The sequence below is a fragment of the Cherax quadricarinatus genome, chromosome 11, assembly GCF_038502225.1.
Source record: "Cherax quadricarinatus isolate ZL_2023a chromosome 11, ASM3850222v1, whole genome shotgun sequence".
In the NCBI taxonomy this organism is placed as follows: Eukaryota; Metazoa; Arthropoda; class Malacostraca; order Decapoda; family Parastacidae; genus Cherax; species Cherax quadricarinatus.
Genome location: NC_091302.1, coordinates 5,114,236 through 5,135,030, shown reverse-complemented (window position 1 = coordinate 5,135,030; position 20,795 = coordinate 5,114,236). Strand labels below are relative to the sequence as shown.

Genomic DNA, 20,795 nt, shown 5'->3' with positions numbered 1-20,795 from the left:
AGGGTTATAATTGAAAGAATTAGAGGTAAGACAGAATGTAGGATTGCGGATGAGCAAGGAGGTTTCAGAGTGGGTAGGGGATGTGTAGATCAAGTGTTTACATTGAAGCATATATGTGAACAGTATTTAGATAAAGGTAGGGAAGTTTTTATTGCATTTATGGATTTAGAAAAGGCATATGATAGAGTGGATAGAGGAGCAATGTGGCAGATGTTGCAAGTATATGGAATAGGTGGTAAGTTATTAAATGCTGTAAAGAGTTTTTATGAGGATAGTGAGGCTCAGGTTAGGGTGTGTAGAAGAGAGGGAGACTACTTCCCGGTAAAAGTAGGTCTTAGACAGGGATGTGTAATGTCACCATGGTTGTTTAATATATTTATAGATGGGGTTGTAAAGGAAGTAAATGCTAGGGTGTTCGGGAGAGGGGTGGGATTAAATTTCGGGGAATCAAATTCAAAATGGGAATTCACACAGTTACTTTTTGCTGATGATACTGTGCTTATGGGAGATTCTAAAGAAAAATTGCAAAGGTTAGTGGATGAGTTTGGGAATGTGTGTAAAGGTAGAAAGTTGAAAGTGAACATAGAAAAGAGTAAGGTGATGAGGGTATCAAATGATTTAGATAAAGAAAAATTGGATATCAAATTGGGGAGGAGGAGTATGGAAGAAGTGAATGTTTTCAGATACTTGGGAGTTGACGTGTTGGCGGATGGATTTATGAAGGATGAGGTTAATCATAGAATTGATGAGGGAAAAAAGGCGAGTGGTGCGTTGAGGTATATGTGGAGTCAAAAAATGTTATCTATGGAGGCAAAGAAGGGAACATATGAATGTATAGTAGTACCAACACTCTTATATGGGTGTGAAGCTTGGGTGGTAAATGCAGCAGCGAGGAGACGGTTGGAGGCAGTGGAGATGTCCTGTCTAAGGGCAATGTGTGATGTAAATATTATGCAGAAAATTCGGAGTGTGGAAATTAGGAAAAGGTGTGGAGTTAATAAAAGTATTAGTCAAGAGGGCAGAAGAGGGGTTGTTGAGGTGGTTTGGTCATTTAGAGAGAATGGATCAAAGTAGAATGACATGGAAAGCATATAAATCTATAGGGGAAGGAAGGCGGGGTAGGGGTCGTCCTCGAAAGGGTTGGAGAGAGGGGGTAAAGGAGGTTTTGTGGGAGAGGGGCTTGGACTTCCAGCAAGCATGCGTGAGCGTGTTAGATAGGAGTGAATGGAGACGAATGGTACTTGGGACCTGACGATCTGTTGGAGTGTGAGCAGGGTAATATTTAGTGGAGGGATTCAGGGAAACCAGTTATTTTCATATAGTCGGACTTGAGTCCTGGAAATGGGAAGTACAATACCTGCACTTTAAAGGAGGGGTTTGGGATATTGGCAGTTTGGAGGGATATGTTGTGTATCTTTATATGTGTATGCTTCTAAACTGTTGTATTCTGAGCACCTCTGCAAAAACAGTGATAATGTGTGAGTGAGGTGAAAGTGTTGAATGATGATGAAAGTATTTTCTTTTTTGGGGATTTTCTTTCTTTTTTTTTTTTGGGTCACCCTGCCTCGGTGGGAGACGGCCGACTTGTTGAGAAAAAAAAAAAAAAAACTTTTAATCCAGAGGCAAAAGACTCAACTTATAAAGTGACTGTTTGACATAAAAAAAAATTAAATTCACTGTCGAAACTTCACAAAAAATCAGTCTGAACATCACCAAAGCAGTATACTGATGTAAATAATATAATAGATAACTAAATTTACATGGACATAAGACAGGCTGGGCAGGATTAAGCTACATAATACCTGCTGTCTATCCTAGACCATTATTTCTTCAGAACTGTAGAGGTGAGAAATTATAATACATGTATGTGGTCTAAGATTCACCTTCAAGTTGTGAGTTAATTGTGAAATAAATAGGTTCAAAAGAGAAAACACTCTTACTGAAATAAAAACATTGCAAAAACAGGGAATTAAACACCTTTCTCCAGCTTGAGTGATGCAATGTAACGGGAAGTGTTGAGAGTTGCAACTATAACTCGATGGTAGAGAATTTCTTCTTCACTGGGCATCACAAACCTCCTAACACTCTGGTCATTTTCTATCAAACAATACTGTAAAATATGAATATAAAATTATAATAAATTTCAAATTGATCGTTAATTAGTGTACCCATAAAGAATTACAACATAAACACTGAATACTACACTAAGACACTTTTGCTCAAAAGAATTATTTATCAGTTCTATTGTTTATCTATATCTAAAAACAAAAGAGGAAACACATTCACTGTCACTTATTAAATCTCTGCCTTGCCAGAAGCTTGAAATCATTACTGAATAAAGCTTTTTAAGTCATGATTAATCTCTACCCACAGTAAAATATCATCCACACTAAATATTTACTCTGCAACAAGTGTCATGCTACCCTACTTGTAACTCCCACACAACATTCTGAAGTAATTATACTTATTGATCAAATAGAAATAATATTCTAACCTTCTGAACGTCAGAATGAACAGTTGTAACCCAGCGATTGCGGTAATAAATGCGTAAAGGTCTAGCTTCCTCGTGTCCTGCTAAGACGTATGGGTGGAGATATTCTTTGATGTATAAATCAGCAGCACTGTAATGCATACAAATTTTTTTATATAAGTTAACATGAAAGTTTTTTCAAAGCTTGATAAAAGTTTATGCCAGTTAAACAAGGCTATTAATTCATAAATGATAAGGAAAGGTAATACCGTATTTTCCAGCATATAAGACGCCCGATCATATGAGACATATAAAACAATGTTTCCAAGCAGTTGTAATGTATCGTTAGTAAACAATTGCTAAAATGTAGCCCAAAGCCTAGCCTTGACCCTGACCTTGAGCATATACAGTGCAGGGTGATTTTCCGAGACTTTTTCTGGGGGAAAAAAAAAAGCATGCAGAAAATACGGTATATACTTTACAAAGCTAACTGAAAGTTTATCAAGTACAGTACTTTGTCATGTACATGATAAAGCTCCACAGTGAACGAAGTTTACTCTGCAAGTTTACTCTGTATGTCTCTTTGAGTCACCATTATTTACAGCTAGTAATGTCAACTCTTGACTGAATCAAAATGAACCAACCCTATACTCGTTACCCACATATGTACAATCAAAATAGGTAATTTTGGTACTGTATATAGAGTAATTGTAAATAAGCTATCACATTACATAAAAAACTATGATATGTATATTATCTCCCTTAAAATTATGGTTCTAACCTGTTGGAATGAGTACAGATGAGGATGCGTGACCCTGGCTCCTGTAGAATTTGTCTGATACCTTGTGCCAGTGTGTAGGTCTTCCCTGTCCCATAAGGACCTGTGTAAGGACAACAAACTCTCACCCTTAACTCATCACTCAAGATTCATTTAGTTAATATTTGCAACATTGCAACACTTTAAAAAGGTGCAACAAATACTTATTATTATTTTTTTAACACATTGGCCATTTCCCACCAAGGCAGGGTGACCTAAAAAGAAAGAAAAGTCCAAAAAGAAACAAAAAAACTTTCATTAACATTCAACACTTTCACTATCACTCATACATAATCACTGTCTGCCAAAGCACCCAGATACGACAGTTAAGATAGTCACTCCAAACTGCAAATATCTCAAACCCCTCCTTTAAAGTGCAAGCATTGTACTTCCCATTTCCAGGACACAAGTCCAGCTAATTGGCTTCCCTGAATCCTTTCACAAAATATTACCCTACTCACATTTCAATAGCTCATCAGGTCCCAAAAACTATTTGTTTCCATTCACTCCTATCTAATACGCTCACACACGCTTGCTGGAAGTCCAAGCCCCTCGCCCACAAAACCTACTTTACCCCCTCCCACCAACTTTTTCAAGGATGACTCCTACCCCGCCTTCCTTCCCCTACAGATTTATACACTCTCCAAGTCATTCTACATTGTTCCATTCTCTCTAAATCACCAAACCACCTCAACAACCCCTCTTCAGCCTGGTGACTAATACTTTTAGTAACTATACACCTCCAAATTTCCACACTACAAATTCTCTGCATAATACTTAAACCGCACATTGCCCTTAGACATGACATCTCCACTGCCTCCAGCCGCCTCCTCGCTGCAGCATTAACAACCCAAGCGTCACACCCATATAAGAGTGGTGGTACCACTACTTTCGTACATTCCCTTCTTTGCCTCCATGGATAAAGTTTTTTGTCTCCACAGATACCTAAACGCTCCACTCGCCCTTTTTCCTTCATCATTTCTATGGTTACCCTCATCCTTCATAAACCCAACCGCTGACAAGTCAACTCCCAAATATCTGAAAACATTCACTTCTTCCATACTCCCTCTCTCCAATGTGATATTTAATTTTTCTTTATCTAAATTGTTTGATACCCTCATCACCTTACACTTATCTATGTTCATTTTCTACTTTCTACCTTTACACACCCTCCCAAATTCATCCACTAACCTTTGCAACTTTTCTTTAGAATCTCCCAAAAGCACAGTATCATCAGCAAAAAGTAAGTGTCAACTTCCATTTTGTATTTGATTCCCCAAAATTTAATCCCACCTCTCTCCCCGACACCCTAGCATTTACTTCTTTTACATCCCCATCTATAAATATATTAAACAACCATTATTATTATTTAATTTTTTAACACATCAGTCATTTCCCACCAAGGCAGAGTAAGACGAAAAAGAAGAAACGCTTTCATCATTCACTCACTCCATCACTGTCTTACCAGAGGTGCACCAAAACTGAGGTTTCTACTGCTACGGGAACTATTAATCACCAATCCCTGCTTCAGATTTTTCATAATGCCGGAGGACAAACTCCTGAGCAAACAAACCAACAACCATTTGGAAAAACAGGTAGTGAATCTGGGTCGCCACGAGGGGAGTCAGCTTCGTTAGTGCTCAAGTTAGCTAAACTCAGTCTTGAAAATACCAGGGAAGCAACATGCATTTGTTAAGGAGGAATTTGACAGAGAGAAGGAGAGAAGGCAGTTTTGGCATACTGTGGATCACAATTTCAGTATTCAGAAATTGGTGTTGCTAGTACAGTAGACCCCCGGTTCCCGATACTATCGGTATCCGATAAATCCGGTAGCCGATGCATTTGATCGAAAAAAATTTGCCTCGCTTCCTGATACAAAACCCGGTATGCGATACGATTCGTACGAGACATGTCCAGTGTTTACAAGCCAGCCAGTGTGCGCGCATCTAAGGATACATTCGGTACATTCTATATTATCCATATTATCACTGTTTTTGGTGCTTGTTTCTGCAAAATAAGTCACCATGGGCCCCAAGAAAGCTTCTAGTGCCAACCCTTCGAGACCAAGGGTGCTAATGACTATTGAAATGAAGAAAGAGATAATTGCAAAGTATGAAAGTGGAGTGCGTGTATTGGAGCTGGTCAGGTTGTATAGTAAACCCCAATCAACAATCTCTACTATAGTGAGCAGGAAAACGGCAATCAAGGAAGCTGTTCTTGCAAAAGGTGCAACTGTGATTACGAAACAGTGACCACAAGTGTTAGAAAATGTTGAGAGACTGTTATTGGTGTGGATAAATGAAAAACAGATAGGAGGAGATAGCATCTCTCAAGCGATCATTTGTGAAAAGGCTAGGCAGTTGCATGACGATTTGGTAAAGAAATTGCCTGCAACCAGTGGTGATGTGAGTGAATTTAAGGCCAGCAAAGGTTGGTTTGAAAGATTTAAGAATCGTAGTGGCATACATAGTGTGATTAGGCATGGTGGGGCTGCCAGTTCAGACCACAAAGCGGCTGAAAAATTATTTTTTTTTTTTTTTTTTTTATTATCACACCGGCCGATTCCCACCAAGGCAGGGTGGCCCGAAAAAGAAAAAACTTTCACCATCATTCACTCCATCACTGTCTTGCCAGAAGGGTGCTTTACACTACAGTTTTTAAACTGCAACATTAACACCCCTCCTTCAGAGTGCAGGCACTGTACTCTGAAGTACATAGAGTACATAGAGGCTGAAGGATTGAAACCTGAACAAGTGTTTAATTGTGACAAAACAGGCCTGTTTTGGAAGAAATTGCCAAGCAGGACCTACATTACTCAGGAGGAAAAGCTACCTCAAGTCCTAATGGAGGGGGATTCCCCTTCTAAATAGGTTCAACACACTCCCCTCCTCCCATCCCATCAATCATCACCAGATCTTCATTAAAGGTAAGTGTCATTTATTCTATTGTTATTATTCTATTGTTATTGTTGTTATTGTAATTATTCTATTGCATTAAACTTAATATTTCATGTGGTAAAAGTTTTTTTTTTTTTTCATACTTTTGGGTGTCTTGCACGGATTAATTTGATTTCCATTATTTTGTATGGGGAAAATTGATTCGCTTTCCGATAATTTTGGTTTACGATGAGCTCTCAGAAACAGATTAATATCGCAAACCGGGGGTCCACTGTACCTTGGTTTTCTGATTCTAAGCCTGAGCAGCTTTTCAAGTCTTTTAAAAATCAGTCTCGAGCTCTGCAATGGCCATTCAAGCACTGGGCATCACTCGTTCATATACAATTATATGGCAGATCGCTGGAATTTACAGCTGGTTTGAGTGATGGAGATTTCACTAATTACGACATGAAGCAGCTGTACTCAGCTCAAGCTTCAGCTGGGTCAGTCCCATGAGGATTCTGTTCATGCACAATCTAAATTGTTTATTAAGTGGCACAAATCCAGTATCACTAATTTTAGTAGGCTAGTGCAAATGGCGGTTCTTCTTGATAATCTTCTTGAGTCAGTTGGACAAGAGGTTTGGGTGTTATTACATCATTCAGTGGCAACTGTGTACACTTGTTGACACATTTAAGGCCAACCACTTCTTGTCCAAGTACTCCTTTATTTTTTCTTCCCAGCAGCCTGGTTTGGCCAAAGATCATTGTGGACGGACCTCTGAGTGAATTACGAAGAAGGAGGCTGGAGCTGAAAAACAATGTCTGTCTCCAAGTCAGCACTGGGCAAGGGATTAGAATCCTGAACCCATCACCTATTACTACTGCCGTAAGCCTGATCACATCAAGACTACTTGCCCCAAGCTAAGTAAACTTCCTGCTAGTGGTAAGTTGACTTGACTACTATCATTAGGAAAAATAGCTGTGCTTCCCGCCGAAACAAATCAGCAGGAAATAGATGCCTGTATGGAACCCTTTTACAGTCAGTCAAATCTCCCTTAAGCATGAAAGTCCCACTGAGGTATTCAACTTATTGCTCCTTCTGACAGGGGTACTTCTAATTTCTGAGAACTCATTAAATTCTTCAGTATTATCAGAAACCTAGGTAGAGCGAAGTTTCCCGTTCTTTTGCATAAATTTTTTTTTAGGTCAGTATTACACTGGCCATTTAATTGTAGGTGTGTCTGGGGAATTCCCCATGAAAGCTGCTATATTATTGCTTGGCAAAAATATTTTAAATTCTAGCCCTTTGACTGTTGCAACCCCCAATCCTGAGGTGTCTCCTGGTGTCGCAAAATTTCAAAAAAAAAAAAAAAAAAAATTTCTTATGAAATGATAGAGAATCTTTTCCCGATTGTAATGACACCAAAAAAAAAAAAATTTGATGGAACACTGACGGAATTATGCTCTCGCGAAGTTAGCGACCTCAGCGATATTTACAAATCGGAGATTTCGCCCAATTTGAGCCCTATTTTCGGCTAATTCCATTGTTCCAGCCGACCAAACTCATAGCTATTTCTTTAGAACTCCATTTTTTCTATCGATTGAGTACAAGAAACTGCCCATTTACCGATTTCAACTACCCAATAATGTGGTCAGAAATTTGCAATTTGGCCAATTTCACGAAAATTAAAAAATATGACAATTTCAAAATAAGGTCCAGAATGAACAATGCAGACATTCCTGGCTCTAAAATAACATTTTCTTTGTTCATCAGTCATATCTCCAGGCCCCTCTGATATTACTCTTGCTTTCTATTTTGAATTTTTATTCAAACAAAAAAATAGAAGACTTACTATTATGCAGACTACTGCAATACTGTAATAATTGATTAAATAACATCAACCCATTCATGACTGCATATTAGAATGGCTAGTTGGACATTTATTGGACAATGACATCATTTGTTTACTTTTGAACATTGGCAAAAATCAAACATTTTCCCTACTTTGAGCTCCATTTGCAGGTTCTTTTTATAGTAAAATCAATCAACATCACCTCAACTTCTGTAATATGTTTTCCATTCTATCAAATGAGACCAAGAAAATGAGAATACAACCATAAATACTATACGAAAATAGACCACAAATTCGGCATTTTAATTAAAAAAATGGTCGGAGTTTTTTTTTTTACTCATTATGCACTGCGTGCTCAAGGATTTTTTTTATATGGTGCACACTGACCACACAGACCCATTCTCTCACATGTGGGCCTACCAGCTTTCCCCTGCTTGATTTGAAGCCGCTAGAATTTATGAGTATATATACGTCAAACACGGTACCTCATAAGACGTATATATACGGCAGCGACAGTCAAAGGGCTAGATGTCCACTGTAACTACCGAAGCCTCTTCTCTGATGCTGACCATAACTCTGGCAATGTCCAAAGGAATGTCTAAAAACAATGATGACCTATCCTTGGAGGACTGCGATCTAGGGCTCAACAATTTATTTTATGAGGAAAACTGGCCAGGTTTGAAGGAAGGTGAGAGGACAGAGACAGATAATGAAAGAAATGAGCAAAGTCAGTACTCTAAAAGTAATTAAGGTATAAGAATATACCAAAAAGGAAGCAAAGTAACAAGACTACACACAGTTACAAATTAGACATAAAGCAGAGGAGTGAATATATGCAGAAATAACAATAGCATTTTAGATACGATTATCTAGTGTCAATAATTTAAGCACTGGAAGTCTTTATTCCAATCAATGTACAGTACTGAGCAGTTATTTTTCCAAATTACATTCGACCAACAGTTACATGTATTCACATTTCAACAGGGAACTTGAGCAAGAATTAAAGTTTTGCAACCTCTCTGCTATAGTACAAACATATGCAAAACATAACCATCCCTTTTTAAGTATTGCTTCATTACAAACTTGTTTTATGAGCTGAAAAACCCAGAAAAAAACTTATTTATAAAATGGGAGCTTCCTGTACCTCGTCTGCAATGGTGTACATGAAACACCAACAAATATGATGCACATACAGACAACCCAGGTTATAAATGTCTGCACTTAATGTTTATTGATTTCTAAGTGAAAAGAGGTTTTGTGTTATTATTAACCTGCTTGTAATCTATAACACTCAGAATACAATTCATCAATAAACTGGTGCCCCATAAGAATAAAAGTACAGTAAGCTCTCTTATAAAGCTTCTTTTTACAGTGCAGTTTATTGTAAATGTAACAGAAAAAAGTTTATCCAAAACAGAAAAGTGTATGGAAAGGCCTTCATAGTATGTGCTATTCAATTTTTGAGGCACTTTTTTAAATGTACAGTGGACCCTCAGTTATCGGCTGTAGTCCGTTCCAGAAGGTCGGCTTAAGTCCGAAAAAGCCAAAAACCGAAATAATATTTCCCATAAGAATTAATGTAAATCCAATTAATCCGTTTCAGACACCCAAAAATATTAACAAAAAAAAATACATTTTATAAAATTTAAAAGGCATATGATAGAGTGGATAGAGGAGCAATGTGGCAGATGTTGCAAGTATATGGAATAGGTGGTAAGTTACTAAATGCTGTAAAGAGCTTTTATGAGGATAGTGAGGCTCAGGTTAGGGTGTGTAGAAGAGAGGGAGAATACTTCCCGGTAAAAGTAGGTCTTAGACAGGGATGTGTAATGTAACCATGGTTGTTTAATATATTTATATATGGGGTTGTAAAAGAAGTAAATGCTAGGGTGTTCGGGAGAGGGGTGGGATTAAGTTATGGTGAATTAAATACAAACTGGGAGTTGACACAGTTACTTTTTGCTGATGATACTGTGCTTATGGGAGATTCTAAAGAAAAATTACAAAGGTTAGTGGATGAGTTTGGGAATGTGTGTAAAGGTAGAAAGTTGAAAGTGAACATAGGAAAGAGTAAGGTGATGAGGGTATCAAATGATTTAGATAAAGAAAAATTGGATATCAAATTGGGGAGGAGGAGTATGGAAGAAGTGAATGTTTTCAGGTACTTGGGAGTTGACGTGTCGGCGGATGGATTTATGAAGGATGAGGTTAATCATAGATTTGATGAGGGAAAAAAGGTGAGTGGTGCGTTGAGGTATATGTGGAGACAAAAAAACGTTATTTATGGAGGCAAAGAAGGGAATGTACGAAAGTATAGTAGTACCAACACTCTTATATGGGTGTGAAGCTTGGGTTGTAAATGCTGCAGCGAGGAGGCGGTTGGAGGCACTGGAGATGTCCTGTCTAAGAGCAATGTGTGGTGTAAATATTATGCAGAAAATTCGGAGTGTGGAAATTAGGAGAAGGTGTGGAGTTAATAAAAGTATTAGTCAGAGGGCTGAAGAGGGGTTGTTGAGATGGTTTGGTCATTTAGAGAGAATGGATCAAAGTAGAATGACATGGAAAGCATTTAACCCTTTGACTGTCGAGACCCCAAATTCTAAAGTCTCTCTCTGAGTTGCAAAATTTAAAAAAAAAAGAAAAATAAATTCTCATGAAATGATAAAGAATCTATTCCCAACGGTAATGACACCAAAAGTACGAAATTTGATGGAAAACTTACGGAATTAGGCTTTCGTGAAGTTAGCGATGTTTATGCATCAGCGATTTCGCCCACGTTGAGCCCTATTTTCGGCCAATTCCATTGTTTCAGTCAACCAAACTCATAACTATTTCTTTAAAACTCCATTTGTTCTATTGATTGAGTACAGGAAACTGCCCATTTACAGATTTCAACTACCCAATAAAGTGATCAGAAATTGGCAATTTGGCCTATTTCATGCAAATTACAAAAGATGCCAATTTCAAAATAGGGTCCAGAATTTACAGTGCAGACATTCCTGGCACTAAAATAACATTTTCTCTGTTCATCAGTCACATCTCTAGGCCCCTCTTATATTACTCTTGCTTTCTACTTTGAATTTTTATTCACACAAAAAATAGAAGATTTACTGTTATGCAGACTACTGCATTATTGCAATAATTGTATAAATAATGTCAACCCATTCATGACTGTGTATTAGACTGGTTTATTGGACACTTAATGAACAATGACATCATTTGTTTACTCTTGAACATTGGCAAAAATCGAACATTTCCTTTATTTTCACCTCAATTTCAAGGTCCTTTTCATTGTGATACCAATGAAAATCATCTCTATTTCTGTAATATCTCTTGCATTCTATCAAATGACACCAAGAAAATGAGAATACAACCATAAATACTATACGAAAATATAGTGGACCCCCGGTTAACCCTTTGACTGTCGCAACCCCCAATCCTGAGGTGTCTCCTGGTGTCGCAAAATTTAAAAAAAAAAAAATATTTTTTCTTATGAAATGATAGAGAATCTTTTCCCGATTGTAATGACACCAAAAAAACGAAATTTGATGGAAAACTGACGGAATTATGCTCTCGCGAAGTTAGCGACCTCGGCGCTGTTTACAAATCGGCGTTTTCGCCCACTTTGAGCCCTATTTTCGGCTAATTCCATTGTTCCAGTCGCCCAAACTCATAGCTATTTCTTTAGAACTTCATTTTTTCTATCGATTGAGTACAAGAAACTGCCCATTTACTGATTTCAACTACCTAATAATGTGGTCAGAAATTTGCAATTTGGCCAATTTCACGAAAACTAAAAAATATGACAATTTCAAAATAAGGTCCAGAATGAACAATGCAGACATTCCAGGCTCTAAAATAACGTTTTCTTTGTTCATCAGTCACGTCTCCAGGCCCCTCTGATATTACTCTTGCTTTCTATTTTGAATTTTTATTCAAACAAAAAATATTAGACTTACTATTATGCAGACTACTGCAATGCTGTAATAACTGTATAAATAACATCAACCCATTCATGACTGCATATTAGAATGGCTAGTTGGACATTTATTGGACAATGGCATCATTTGTTTACTTTTGAACATTGGCAAAAATCAAACATTTCCCCTACTTTGAGCTCCATTTCTAGGTTTGTTTTATAGTAAAATCAATCAAAAACACCTCTATTTCTGTAATATGTTTTCGATTCTATCAAATGAGACCAAGAAAACGAGAATACAACCATAAATACTATACGAAAATAGACCACAAAGTCGGTATTTTAATTAAAAAAAACGGTCGGAGTTTTTTTTTTCTCATTATGCACTGCGTCCTCCAGGATTTTTTTTATATGGTGCACACTGACCACACAGACCCATTCTCTCACATGTGGGCCTACCAGCTTTCTCCTGCTTGATTTGAAGCCGCTAGAATTTATGAGTATATATACGTCAAACACGGCACCTCGTAAAACGTATATATACGGCCGCGACAGTCAAAGGGTGATATTTTTTCACTCCAGAAGTATGTTTAGGTGCCAGTACTGACCGAATTTGTTCCCATAAGAAATATTGTGAAGTAGATTAGTCCATTTCAGACCCCCAAACATACACGTACAAACGCACTTACATAAATACACTTACATAATTGGTCACATTCGGAGGTAATCGTTATGCGGGGGTCCACTGTACACAGAGGCCTGGTCACAGACCGGGCCGCGGGGGCGTTGACCCCCGGAACTCTCTCCAGGTAAACTCCAGGTAAACACCTCAAAGCCGGCATTTTAATCCAAAACACAATCAAGAGGTTTTTCTTCTCATTATGCACTGTGTGCTGGTGGATTTGTTTTATACAGCACACAGTGACCACACAAACCCATTCTCTCACATGTGGGCCTACCACCTTTCTCCCACTTGATTTGAAGGCGCTAGAAATTTTGAGTATAAATACGTAAAAACCACTGGCTAGTAAGCCGTATATATATGACCAAAACACTCAAAGGGTTAAATCTGTAAGGGAAGGAAGGCGGGGTAGTGGTCATCCTCGAAAAGGTTGGAAGGAAGGGGTAAGGGAGGTTTTGTGGGTGAGGGGCTTGGACTTCCAGCAGGCGTGCATGAGCGTGTTTGATAGGAGTGGATAGAGACGAATGGTATTTGGGACCTGACGATCTGTTGGAGTGTGAGCAGGGTAATATTTAGTGAAAGGATTCAGGGAAACCGGTTATTTTTGTATAGCCGGACTGGAGTCCTGGAAATGGGAAGTACAATGCCTGCACTCTAAAGGAGGGGCTTCGGGATATTAGCAGTTTGGAGGGATATGTGTGTATCTTTATACGTATATGCTTCTAAACTGTTGTGTTGTGAGCACCTCTGCAAAAACAGTGATTATGTGTGAGTGAGATGAAAGTGTTGAATGATGATGAAAGTATTTTCTTTTTGGAGATTTTCTTTCAATTTGGGTCACCCTGCCTCGGTGGGAGACGGCCGTCTTGTTGTAAAAAAAAATAATTAACTATAGTTTTACATATAGAAAACACTGAGAAATAAATATAAAGCACAAATATTAATGATATATGAACATTACACACCTTTATTGAAGACTTTTGTTGGCGTACTGAAGAAGACAGGAGGGGAGAGGGAGTTGGGAATCCCCAACTCCCTCTCCCTTGTGTAGTGTAGCCCCCCTGGGCTACACTACACAGCCATATTATTACACTACACAGCCCTATTATTACCATACTCAATGAGTTTAATCTTTTCTAACAACTACCTTTTGATGCCATGATAAACAAAGGATAGTAATGAATAATTCATGCCGAGAATTCTAAACAAACACATATAAAGGGCGGTTACTGGGCGAGATGCCAGATTCACAGTTTTCTCTAATGCTGAATCAGAGAAAACTTAATGTTTACTCCCCACCCGACTCTCCACTCGATAGCATATAAACATTGCATGTTTATATGCTATGTTTATATGCTATATGCTATGTAATGTGTTTCTTATAAAATTTTGAAGAAAATATCACAGATGGATTAATGAGAATGTCTATATTAACCTAAAATGAGACATTTAATGTGTTCAAGAGTGATTTATTATGTGCGTCCAATATGGCCGATCTCCGAAATAACGGCTGATAACCAGGATAAAATTTCGGCCAAAAAAGTGGGCAAAAACCGAATTGGCCGAATATCTGGAACAGTTGATGACCAAGGGTCCACTGTATTTTCAAAAACTAAACCATTTAGAATAACTTTATAAGAGAGCTTATTGTAAAATAAATCTAGAGTATTTACCTATGATGAGTATAGGAGGAAGGACAAGTCCAATTGGTGCAGTAATTGCAACAAGAGCTTCCTTCTGCTTGGGATTCAACTTGGCATCCAGACTCTCGCCCCACTGCCTGTAGGAACCACACACATCACTATAAATACAAAAAATAAGTCAGAATATGAAAAGCACAGAGATAACAATATTATTTGATCTACTTACTTGATTGGGTTCCATGGAATTGCAGGTTCTAGAGTGACATCTGGAAAAATCATGTCTAAAGCTGGGAGACGGTCAAGTGCTGCATGCATTTCACAGAGTGGTAGACGGTTCAACTGAAACTGAACTTCCACTGTCACTTCTTCATCATCACTTAGACGGAGGGCAGAAACAGCAGATTCAGAAAACCGCAGGTATATCTCCTTTTTTGTTTTGTCTTCAATAAGTACTTCGTAAATTCGACGTTTAGCTTTAACCTCCTTACCCACACCATCAACATCTGTATAGGAATCAAAAATATGAAATATCAATAGTTTACATAATTAAAACTGTCAAACATTTTACAATATTATTATAATATTACCCTATTAATATTAAGAAGAAAATTAAAAGTGAATACAGGAAAGAGTAAGGTTATGAGGATAACAAAAAGATTAGGTGATGAAAGATTGGATATCAGATTGGAGAGAGAGAGTATGGAGGAGGTGAATGTATTCAGATATTTGGGAGTGGACGTGTCAGTGGATGGGTCTATGAAAGATGAGGTGAATCATAGAATTGATGAGGGGAAAAGGGTGAGCGGTGCACTTAGGAGTCTGTGGAGACAAAGAACTTTGTCCTTGGAGGCAAAGAGGGGAATGTATGAGAGTATAGTTTTACCAACGCTCTTATATGGGTGTGAAGCATGGGTGATGAATGTTGCAGCGAGGAGAAGGCTGGAGGCAGTGGAGATGTCATGTCTGAGGGCAATGTGTGGTGTGAATATAATGCAGAGAATTCGTAGTTTGGAAGTTAGGAGGAAGTGCGGGTTTACCAAAACTGTTGTCCAGAGGGCTGAGGAAGGGTTGCTGAGGTGGTTCGGACATGTAGAGAGAATGGAGCGAAACAGAATGACTTCAAGAGTGTATCAGTCTGTAGTGGAAGGAAGGCGGGGTAGAGGTCGGCCTAGGAAAGGCTGGAGGGAGGGGGTAAAGGAAGTTTTGTGTGCGAGTGGCTTGGACTTCCAGCAGGCATGCATGAGCGTGTTTGATAGGAGTGAATGGAGACAAATGGTTTTTAACACTTGACGTGCTGTTGGAGTGTGAGCAAAGTAACATTTATGAAGGGATTCAGGGAAACCGGCAGGCCAGACTTGAGTCCTGGAGATCGGAAGTACAGTGCCTGCACTCTGAAGGAGGGGTGTTAATGTTGCAGTTTAAAAACTGTAGTGTAAAGCACCCTTCTGGCAAGACAGTGATAGAGTGAATGATGGTGAAAGTTTTTCTTTTTCGGGCCACCCAGCCTTGGTGGGAATCAGCCAGTGTGTTAACAATAAAAAAAAAAATATTATAATATTCATGGGGATGCACTACACCTGTATGGGGTATATAATAATAATTTTTTAAACACGCTGGCCGTCTCTCACTGAGGTAGGGTGACCCGAAAAACAAACACTTTCACCATCATTCACACAATCACTATCTTTACAGAGGCAGATACAACAGTTTAGATGTTACTCTAAACGGTAAATATCCCAAACCCCTATTTTAGAGTGCAGACACTGTACTTCCCACCTCCAGGACCCAAGTCCGGTTAACCAGTTTCCCTGAATCCCTTCACAAAATATTACCGTTCACACTCCAACAGCTTGTCAAGCCCCAAAAACCATTCATCTCCCCTCCTATCTAACATGCTCACACATGCCTGTTGTATATCCAAGCCCCTTGCATACAAATTATTATTATTATTATTATTATTATTATTATTATTATTATTATTATTATTATTATTATTATTATTATTATTATTTTCGGGCCACCCTGCCTTGGTGGGAATCGGCCAGTGTGATAATAAAAAATAAAAAAAATATTAATAGGTAGTAAGCTGGTAGACAGCAACCACCCAGGGAGGTACTACCGTCCTGCGAAGTGTGTGTAAAACAAAAGCCTGTAATTGTTTTACATGATGGTAGGATTGCTGGTGTCCATTTTTCTGTCTCATAAACATGCAAGATTTCAGGTACGTCTTGCTACTTCTACTTACACTTAGGTCACACTACACATACACGTACAAGCATATATATATACACCCCCTCTGGGTTTTCTTTTATTATCTTACTAGTTCTTGTTCTTGTTTATTTCCACTTATCTCCATGGGGAAGTGGAACAGAATTCTTCCTCCGTAAGCCTTGCATGTTGTAAGAGGCGACTAAAATGCCAAGAGCAACGGGCTAGTAACCCCTTCTCCTGTATAAATTACTATGTTTAAAAAGAGAAACTTTCGTTTTTCTTTTTGGGCCGCCCTGCCTTGGTGGGATATGGCCATTTTGTTGAAAAAATTATTATTATTATTATTATTATTATTATTATTATTATTATTATTATTGCCAGAACTGCACTGCCTCATTTGTGCAAAGGAGATGTGTATACTCTTTTTAAGACCTCTGGGATTTCACCTATATCACTTTTTCTCCAAAGAATCTTCATAAATAGACACTACAAGAAACAAATATTTCTTTGATATTCCACATGTGCAACTCAACCTGAAAAGAAATGCCATACAAATGAAAGGCCCAAAAATATGAAACTCTCTGCCAGATTCTAAAAGTCCCTTATCTGTCAAGCACTTCAAAAATAATTAACCCTTTGACTGTTTCAGTCGTATACAGTGGACCCCCGGTTAACGATATTTTTTCACTCCAGAAGTATGTTCAGGTGCCAGTACTGTCCGAATTTGTTCCCATAAGGAATATTGTGAAGTAGATTAGTCCATTTCAGACCCCCAAACATACACGTACAAACGCACTTACATAAATACACTTACATAATTGGTCGCATTCGGAGGTGATCGTTAAGCGGGGGTCCACAGTATATTCGTCTCACGAGCCACCGTGTTTGACGTACGTATATATACTCAAAAATTCTAGCGGCTTCAAATCAAGCAGGAGAAAGTTGGTAGGCCCACATGTGAGAGAATGGGTCTGTGTGGTCAGTGTGCACCATATAAAAAAAAATCCTGCAGCACTCAGTGCATAATGAAAAAAAAAAAAACTCCGACCGTGTTTTTGGATTAAAATGGCGACTTTGAGGTATAGTTTCGTATAGTTTCTATGGTTATATTCTTGTTTTCTTAGTTACATTTGATAGAATAGAAAACACATTACAGAAATAGAGGTGATTTTGACTGGTTTTACTATGAAAAGAACCTGGAATTGGAGCTCAAATTAGGGGAAATGTTTGATTTTTGCCGATGTTCAAGAGTAAACAAATGATGTCATTGTCCAATAAATGTCCAACTAGCCATTTTAATATGCAGTCATGAATGGGTTGACATTATTTATACAACTACAGTGGTCCCTCAGTAATCGTCCGGCCTGAAAGTCATCCATTTCGGAAATAGTCCTGTTTTTTTTTTGTCAAAATATTGGCTCGCAAATGGTCCGGTAACTCGCTAATAGTCCTTCGTCCCGGATGCGTACTCACACTCTGAGCCACCTCGGCCTTTCCTTCCCAGCCAGTGTGCCACTGTTTACCAGTGAGCGACGGTCCCCTCACATGCTCCAGCGAAATATTTCATAATATATTCCATTTATTTTAGTGCTTGCAAGTTATCTAAGTGCTAAATAAGCTACCATGGCTCCAAAGAAAGCTCCTAGTGCCAAGCCTTTGGTAAAGGTGAGAAATACGAATGAATTTAAGAAAAATATCATTGAACAATATGATAGTGGCGAACGTTTGGGCGAACTGGCCAGGATGTATAACAAATCCCGTACAACCATATCTTCAATCATAGCCAAGAAAAAGGAAATCAAGGACGCTGTTGTTGCAAAGGGGGTAAATATGCTGACAAAAATGAGATCACCAGTACTCGAAGATGTTGAGAAGTTATTATTGGTGTGGATAAATGAGAAACAATTAGCAGGAGATAGTCTTATGACGTCGCTTATTTGAGAAAAGGCTAGGCAGTTGCATGACGATTTGGTAAAGAAATTGCCTGCAACTAGTGATGTGAGTGAATTTAAGGCCAGCAAAGGCTGGTTCGAGAGATTTAAGAAGCGTACTGGCATACAGTGTGGTAAAGCATGGTGAGGCTGCCAGTTCGGACCACAAGGCGGCTGAAAAATATGTGCATGAATTCAAGGAGTACATAAACAGTGAAGGACTGAAACCTGAACAAGTGTTCAACTGTGATGAAACAGGCCTCTTTTGGAAGAAAATGCCAAAGAGGACCTACATTACTCAGGAGAAAAAGGCACTGCCAGGACACAAGCCTATGAAAAACAGGCTGGCGCTAATGTTCTGTGCTAATGCTAGTGGGGATTTCAAAGTGAAGCCGTTACTAGTTTACCATTCTGAAAATCCCAGAGTGTTCAGGAAAAACAATGTTATGAAGAGTAAATTGTGTGTGTTTTGGAAATCTAATAGTAAGGCATGGGTCACAAGGAACATTTTCGTCGAGTGGTTCAATGAAGTGTTTGGGCCTTAGTCTGAAGAATTACTTCCTGGAAAAGAAATTGGATCTCAAGTGCCTCCTAGTAATGGACAATGCACCTGCTCATCCTCCAAACTTGGATGACCTAATTCTGAAGGAGTTTGGGTTCATCACAGTAAAGTTCTTGCCCCAGAATACCACTCCTCTCCTCCAGCCCATGGACCAGCAGGTCATTGCAAACTTTAAAAAAACTCTACACCAAAGCAATGTTTGAAAGGTGCTTGAATGTAACCTCAGACACTCACTTGACCCTACGAGATTTTTGGAAAGAACACTTCAGTATTCTCCATTGCGTAAGCCTTATAGGTATGGCTTGGGAAGGAGTGACTACCAGGACTTTAAACTCTGCTTGGAGAAAATTGTGGCCAGATTGTGTCCACAAGAGGGATTTTGAAGGGTTTGGGGCTGACCCTGATGAGCCTATGTCAGTTGTTAAATCCATTGTGGCACTGGGGAGTTCCATGGGGTTGGATATGAGTTTGGAGGATGTGGAAGAGTTGGTGGAGGACCACAACAAAGAGCTAACCACTGAGGAGCTGTAAGAGCTTCAGCAGGAAGAGCAACAGATCACAGCTCAGAATCTTGCTGCAGAGGAGGAAGAGAGATGGAGGAAGGTGCCTTCTTCAGAAATTAAGGAGATTTTTGAAATGTGGGGTAGGATGGAAAAATTTATGGAGAAACATCACCCAGAGAAGGATGTTGCAAGCCATATCGGAAACTTGTACAGTGACAGAGTCTTGGTCCATTTTAGGGAAGTTTTAAAGAGATGCCAGAAACAGAGCTCTCTGTACAGTTTTTTTTGTGAGACAGGACTCCAGTGACTCTCAAGGTGGTCCTAGTGGCATTAAGAAACAGAGAAGAGAAGTAACCCCAGAAAAGCAATTGGTACCCGAGATGTTGATGGAAGGGGATTCCTCTTCAAAACAGTAAATCATCCAATCAGTCTCCTTCTCCAGTCTTCCATACACAAAGAAGAATCGCCAATAAAGGTAAGTGTTATTCTGTTAATGTTTAATTCATCATGTGCCACTGTATTGTTTATGTACTACATCTATATTTCATGTAAAAAAATTTTTTTGTTTTAATACTTCTGGGTGTCAGGAACGGATTAATTGAATTTACATTATTTCTTATGAGGAAAATTGATTCGTAAATCGTCCATTTCGATAATAGTCCCACTTCCAGGAACAGATTATGGACGATTATTGAGGGACCACTGTATTACAATACTGCAGTAGTCTGCATAACAGTAAATCTTCTATTTTTTGTTTGAATAAAAGTTCAAAATAGAAAGCAAGAGTAATATCAGAGGAGCCTGGAGACGTGACTGATGAACAAAGAAAATGTTATTTTAGAGCCAGGAATATCTGCAATGTTCATTCTGGACCCTATTTTAAAATTGGCATATTTTTTAATTTGTGTGAAATTGGCCAAATTACCAATTTCTGACCACTTTATTGGGTAGCTGTAATCAGTAAATAGGCAGTTTCTTGTACTCAATCGATAGAACTAATGGAGTTCTAAAAAAATAGTTATGAGTTTGGTCAACTGGAACAATGAAATTAGCGGAAAATAGGGCTCAAAGTGGGCGAAATCACCGATTTGTAAATATCTCTGAGGTCGCTAACTTTGCAAGAGGGTAATTCTGTAAATTTTCCATCAAATTTCACACTTTTGGTGTCATTACCATCGGGAAAAGATTCTCTATTATTTCATTAGAATTTTTTTTTTTTTTTTTTTTTTTTAAATATTTTGCAACACCAGGAGACACCTCAGGATTTGGGGTTTCAACAGTCACAGGGTTAAAAAATACCTCCTAAATTTGATGTAACCTACAGAG

General features: G+C 38.5%; 1 protein-coding gene across 3 annotated transcripts in view; it reads right to left on the bottom strand.

The window, feature by feature from the left end:
- Positions 1-20,795, bottom strand: part of Helz (Helicase with zinc finger) — a 132,184-nt gene that overhangs the window by 38,677 nt on the left and 72,712 nt on the right. For 2 of the 3 annotated variants that reach the window (XM_053775214.2, XM_053775216.2), the window contains exons 6-10: positions 14,489-14,765; positions 14,293-14,420; positions 3,252-3,351; positions 2,495-2,621; positions 1,978-2,110 (exon numbers count right to left, since the gene is read on the bottom strand). In XM_053775214.2, coding sequence (XP_053631189.1) covers positions 1,978-2,110; positions 2,495-2,621; positions 3,252-3,351; positions 14,293-14,420; positions 14,489-14,765 — 765 coding nt within the window. The remainder of the gene's footprint in view (positions 1-1,977; positions 2,111-2,494; positions 2,622-3,251; positions 3,352-14,292; positions 14,421-14,488; positions 14,766-20,795) is intronic. The other variant, XM_053775215.2, reaches the window with a different exon arrangement.